The sequence below is a fragment of the Polyodon spathula genome, chromosome 7 (genome assembly GCF_017654505.1).
Source record: "Polyodon spathula isolate WHYD16114869_AA chromosome 7, ASM1765450v1, whole genome shotgun sequence".
NCBI classification, from domain to species: Eukaryota; Metazoa; Chordata; class Actinopteri; order Acipenseriformes; family Polyodontidae; genus Polyodon; species Polyodon spathula.
Window position 1 is genome coordinate 53,274,553 of NC_054540.1, and position 6,946 is coordinate 53,281,498.

The 6,946-nt window shown below is 34.2% G+C and overlaps 1 protein-coding gene across 2 annotated transcripts in view; it reads right to left on the reverse strand.

The window, feature by feature from the left end:
- The window catches only part of tnmd (tenomodulin), a 44,510-nt gene extending 37,896 nt beyond the window's left edge, over positions 1–6,614 (reverse strand). For both annotated transcript variants that reach the window (XM_041255861.1, XM_041255863.1), the window contains exons 1-2: positions 6,526–6,614; positions 3,098–3,232 (exon numbers count right to left, since the gene is read on the reverse strand). In XM_041255861.1, coding sequence (XP_041111795.1) covers positions 3,098–3,232; positions 6,526–6,573 — 183 coding nt within the window. In that variant the 5' untranslated portion in view covers positions 6,574–6,614. The remainder of the gene's footprint in view (positions 1–3,097; positions 3,233–6,525) is intronic.
- Between the last annotated feature and the right edge of the window lie 332 nt (positions 6,615–6,946).

Genomic DNA, 6,946 nt, shown 5'->3' on the forward strand with positions numbered 1-6,946 from the left:
ATTTAAATTTTCCAAATTTGAGAGAGCTTTATGAAAGTGGAAATTACAAGCACTTCAAGATTATTAATGCTGGTGACAAGACAGAGACTACTGCCAATCTAAATGAAAGTTTAACAGAAAGAAAACACCTTGTCCTTGTGGGGACCCCAGTACCTCCCAGTACAAAGGCATCCTTTGAGCCTTGGTCAGTGACTTTACTATTAAACACAGATTTCCAAAAACTTTTCCTTCAGTGCCAAGTGTGTGCTATTTATCCCCCTAAATAGAACAAAACAAATGTGGACACACCACAAAATACAAATACGTTAACTATACATAGGTGCTGTACAATTACCTTTTAGTTATATTTACAACATGCATTTTACACATAGAGTAAAGGTATACATTTGCCATGGCTAACCTTTCCTTATGTGACCATAATCAGCATTTTAATAAAATTAGATAACAGAAGAAAGACATGGATCAGTCCAAAATATATTTTCTATTTCTAGATCCGGGTTTTTGTTCCAGTTTATATTTAAATGGATGTGGAATTCCAAGAGATAAACTCACAGCTGGAATTAACTGATGGCTAGCGCAAATCACTTGGAACAAAGACAACAATCGCCACGAGCCTCAGCTCAGAAACTTCCAATAAAATAGGACCTGACAAATCAAATAGCAGTGAAAGACTTTCTAACTTAATTAAGCTTATTTAAGATATTACTAACACCTTTGCTGTCAAGTCAATTATTTATCTTAAGGGTATTAAAAGGATATTTTTCATTGCCCAAAGCACGCTAAATTAAATGCCTATCCATACTTTGACCTCACTGTCGACAGTAAATATGTCCTTGTCATCTGAGAAAGCCCATTCTTTTTCTTACGATTTTAACATTCTACGTGATAGAGGAGATTATGACTCTGTCGTGACTGGGCTTTTAAGCCAGGGATTGAGACGTCTTTTTTCAGTTCTTTCGTGTGAGAGTTTAGTTGTACCAATCTAAACGAAAACTCTGACAGAAGTTTTAATTCATAAAACCACTGGCATTACTTGAGCCTTTGAAGATAATGGGTGACCTCCCATATGAAATAAAAGTATTTGGATTCCATTTAAAACACTATAGTTTCCTATTTAAAAAAAAAAAAAAAAAAATATATATATATATATATATATATAGGCTATTTCTATTAAATGATGCACTGGACATATAGTAGGTCAACAATAATAGTGAATATTTGCATCAAATGCTGTGATTTCTATTCAATTGTGATCCCTTCAAATTATGCTTATAAAGCATAAAATCTCTCCTTCTCTTTCACTTTCTCTAACGCCCCCTCTTCATTTTTCTTATCAATCCTCTCTTATATAACTTTTTTTTATGTAGAATGGCACCACAGTGGTATTTTGAAATACCAGTACCACTGAGATAGCAATGTTACTTACTGATGCACATCCATCACAGCATTGCACATTACTGAGTTAACAAGATTTCAATCTTTGATGTTACAGACTGGAACTGTATATATATATAAAACAGGTTATCTCATGAAATAAATTAAACCTGGGTGGTTAGTCTTTAAGTGTGTTCATCCACTACCTTCATACTTTGAACATTTCACACAAGTTAATCTATTAAAGTATTATGTATTTATTGGATGTTGATTGTCAATACCCGCTGGCATTATCTGTTCCTTTTCAGAGCTGGCTATAAAGGTGATATCAGAACTCTTCATAGAGGTAAGTGGCTTTTTTGTTCTTTTTTTTTTTATAATTTCACTCTAAATTTAATGATGTTTTCGAGATTTTGTTCAGAAGCATAAATCTCATTGATGAACAAACGATTTGTGCCAGCCTTTAATTAACCCCAATTGCATAAAAGGAGAAAATTATGCAAACTTCAGAGACCTTGAATTATTTTTACTTGAAAATAAAATGAAAATGTGTCTCCTTTAAAAAAAAAACAAAACAAAAAAAACCAGTATATAATTTCGTAATACTATAGATAGATAAGACTACTCCACCACAAACCATGCAATTGTATTGCCAAACGTATGATTATAGCCATGTTGTTACTACAGTCCTGGATAAAACCAACCAACCCAATTGAATTAGACAACATGTATGTGCCATAGTTCAGTGCAAGCACAGCACATCTTGGTTGTGTTAATAAAGTTCCATAACTGTTGCCACTGAGCTTACAGTATCCATTAAAACTGTACAGAGAGGAGGAACCTGTAGACTTGAGAAGGGTTGCTTAAATGAAATAATCGAGCAGCATCACCTCATAACTAGCGGCTTCAGTTCGTGTTTGCTGATGCTGGCTGCATGTAAGCATTCCCTTGGTAAGCAAATGCAGCTACTTGAGTATTCCATAAATATAAGCATCAAACAGCCTTAGAACTCTCAGTGCCCCCTTTCCACAAAGTATAAATGATACATTCTTTATCAGCGTGTTTAATACAGTAGATATGGGCTCCCAGGCCCCATTCGTATTTCACGTGTATTAGTAATAGATGTGTTCGCTAACAGTTAATGGCATTGTTCTCACTTCTGTTTAGTCCTGCAGTGTCATAAAAACCCATGTTAATGTTGAACAAATGCTGAATTACACATGGAGTACAAAATAAATCATGTCATGATCCCTTTACAATAGTTAGCAACTGGTAGCAATGTGTGCTAGTAATATAAATTGAAAGTACAGCACTGTATCACATGCCATATATTATATATATATATATATATATATATATTATATATATATATATATATATATATATATATATATATAGATAGAGAGAGAGAGAGAGAGAGAGAGAGAGAGAGAGAGAGAGAGAGAGAGAGAGAGAGAGAGAGAGAGAGAGAGAGAGAGATATCAAATGAAATGTTACTTAACTGATTAATGTGATAGAATTTCAAGCAACTGTAAGTGAAATATGCTTGATTATGGTAGCCACATTTAATATAGTGTTGCAAGTCTATGCACATCTTTGAGAGAGGTACCAATGTGAAAGCACCAGTAATTGTAGTGGCATTGGACAGTTCAGACACTACTGGGAGCCAGGAGCTGCTGCTATAACACTGTTCAGGCGTGCATGGTTAGCTTGGTTCCCTTACCTTGCCAGTGCTTTGGGTCCAGAAGTGCCTCACACTGAATATACTGAGAACCAGGGAAAGAATCACAAGAGCCCCGATCAGCGCCCCCAGCTGGAACCTGCGGTAGTTACTCTGCTTTTCCTTTGCAGTTTCAACCTTTTAAAAACAAGAATAACACGCAATCAGCAATCAGCAATCTAAAAATCCACAATTAGTTATAACCTTTTTAAATACCGATACTCCAGCTCTTTGAGATACGCACTTCTCAGTGTTGTCTGGAGAGTAGAATATGTTGTAAATGAATATCATATGGAATTGTGCATTTAATGCCTGCATATTGTATGCGGTTAAGTTTATATTTATCTTATAGACAGAATAAATGACATGTTTATGGGTTGTAACTGTACTTACTTGTGGCTCTCCTTTGGAGTAGGTGTTCTCTTTGTGTTCTGTTTCAATTTGGACAAAGCAGCAGAGTACGTGTTTACTTGCAGGCCAGGCAACACACTGGCTCTAACAAAACTAAGGGCATTTTTAACATATATCTCTGAGGAATTGAAGGCCACTGTGAGTTAATCTAGCATCTGGCATCAAGGAATTTTGGCAATTCTAAATGAGGGAGGCACCCAGCTCATAAAACACGGGGGGGGGGGGGGGGGGGGGGATGTCAAGTTGCCAAGCGTAAAGAAACTGGATGAAATACAGAAGTCGAGAAATCAACTACTAAATCCTGGCAAATGAGTGTGATTATCCCTGCATTCCAGCTGAATAACCTCTGGAAATTTGACTGCGGGACAGATTTCTGATAAGTAGGAATTTATATTATGATTGCAACTGCCAAATAACAGATTATATCACTACTGTGTTCCATTTCTACCCTCTCTAGCTTGATGAAGGAAAGAGTTAAAAAGGTTGTCTACATGACTCTGGGTCTGGTTTTGAAAGCATTTACTCCAGTCTTTAGTTTATACCCAGTTCTGGACAGAACAAAAATATGGTACATGATCAGTTAAGAAACTAGAACTAAACCGCTCTAAATGCAATTCAGGGTGTTGATAGAACTCTGAAGGTGGTTGTGTCTTATTATTGCTAATACATCTCTTGAGTTAAAACTTGTCCCTTAGTTTCTTGCATGATTGGCCAGTTGTGTTGCTCAGCTTTTTCTTTATATTACTTATGCAATTTCTTGAAGACTTTTTCAGCAACTCTGCAAAGAAAACCACACGGTTTGGATACATTTACCTAAAACTTGGTAAGATATTGCTTTCTGATAACTTTAGAGTTGTTGTATATAACGTATAGGCTAGTGCAAGGATGGTTGTCATGATTGTGTCATGAGTGTATTTATTTGTAAAAAAATAACTGCCAACTAAGCAAAATATTTGATTACATTTCAAATCCCATTGCATCGTGCATCAAGTACAGTGCACTGTTTATAAAAAAAAAAAGTTGTCAAATAGTAAATAGAAGGCTTTTATTTTCAACTTTTGTAGCATGACCCATCTATCTGAAAGTTGCAAGTGTATGCTGGGCTTTAACATTTGACTTTAAAACTTAAAACAGCATTGCAATAAATTTTGTTTCAAAATCATTAAAATAATAGCCATTATTTGATAATATAATTTAATTACCGTTTCCTGCTGGTATAAATGTTACCCCTCATTATATTTATTCCTGCTCAGTACAAAGAAAATATTTGTTTTACAATTAGCAGTGGCGCAATGTACTTGTATAATTGTATGATTAATACTCATATTTATCTAAAATAAACTTTCTTCATTGCAACCATACATCATCCTGAGAGGGAGCATATCAGCCATATTCACAAAGTGAGCATTCACATAATTACAACACAGTAAAATGCAAACAATGAATACAGTTGCATCCCATTTTGAATCAAGTGCAGAAACAGGTTGAATAAATACTTTTTAACTGTATAAAACTACCAAGAATCTTCTGTAATTAAACTGTTTCTATTTGTCATTCCAGTGTTGTTGGGTTTCTATTGTTAAAAGTGTTTCATTTCAGAAAGTCTGCCTTGATGTGCTTCTATGTTTCTTAGAAGTCTTCCACTCAATTAATGACCATGGTAGCTTTGGGATGGTGGTTGATCTACAACTGTTCAGATTACTTTAATAGATGCAAAAAAAGTTTGCATCTTGCTGTCTCTGCCTTGTTAGAATGACCCTCCTGGCCAGTTAATCTGGAGAATGAATTACTCTGAGAAGTCATTTTCACTAGCCAGTGACTGGCTGAGCAGTTGTCTTGTGATTTCTCCTCTGTGAATAAGATATGGAAAATAACTTTGTCATATCTTATTGAAAAAGACCTGCTTTACAAAGGAAGGAAATTGATATTATATCTCTCAGAGTTGATTTCTGTTTGTAATCTCACAAAACAACAGTGTACGTTTTGTGTCTCTAAATTGTATTGTATTACAATTTACAATATACAATTTTGCTACTGCAGAAACCATATGTGTGGAAGGTGTCCTTCAAAGGGGATAATTACATTCCCATTGCTCTTCTATCTGTTCATACGCTGAATATCTTACTGGTAGCTTTCATCACAAAAGAAAAAAAAACTATTTAAAAGGGATTAAATAGGGATATAAGCAAAAAGGGATCCAATACAGAATATTTAGTGTAATGTATCTATAGTTTCCTTTTTTTATTTTACTTTTTTATATGTTGGCTATTTATATTAAATGATGTGCTGGAAATATAGTAGGTCAACAATAATATAGTAGGTCAACAATAACAGTGAATATTTGCATCATATGCTGTGATTTCTACTCAATTGTGATCCCTTCAAATTATGCTTGTAAAGCCTTTTTAAATCTCTCCTTCTCTTTCACTTTCTCTAACGCCCCCTCTTCACTTTTCTTATCAACCCTCTCTTATATAACTTTTTTTTATGTAGAATGGCACCACAGTGGTATTTTGAAATACCAGTACCACTGAGATAGCAATGTTACTTACCGATGCACATCAATCACAGCATTGTACATTACTGAGTTAACAAGATTTCAATCTCTGATGTTATAGACTGGAACTGTTCTATCTATCTATCTATCTATCTATCTATCTATCTATCTATCTATCTATCTATCTATCTATCTATCTATCTATCTATCTATCTATCTATCTATCTATCTATCTATCTATATATATATATATATATATATATATATATATATATATATAACATAGCGAGACTTTCTAAATAATTTTGTCATTCATTCTGTGAAAATACTAAACTTTTCCCCACACATCTTGAAAAATATATACAGTATAAATATTTACACACATTGCAAATTCATCTATTTTCTTCTTTTTTTTAAATTTAAACTCAGATTTTTCAGTTGCCAATTTGCCCTGGTTTTCAAGCACACTTTCTACTTTAGCATTTGAGTAAAATCTATTCAGATGACTAACAAGAAAACTCACATCTTTCCAGAGAGTCTGCTGGCTGTTGGATTGACAGTTAGTGTCCATGCTGAGTGCTGGGCTGGCTGCTCTGACAGGCACTTGCTCACTACGCTAGAGAAACTGCTCTGCCTCTGTTGGACAGATTAACTTTTAAACTTCATTCTTCAGGTAATCTGGAACCAGTTTAGTAGGAGGGAGTGTGGATTGGAGTAGAACTCTTAAAGAGGTTTGTTGAAAAGAAACAATGAAATCTGATTTACAAAATGGAATTGGAAGAAATGAATGCCACTAAAGTACAGCGTTATTATTATTATTATTATTATTATTATTATTATTATTATTATTATTATTATATTGTTATTATTACTAGCATGATCCTTGCTAAAATAATAATACAGAACAACAACAATTGTACTGTACTTTCTGAAAAGATGCAAAC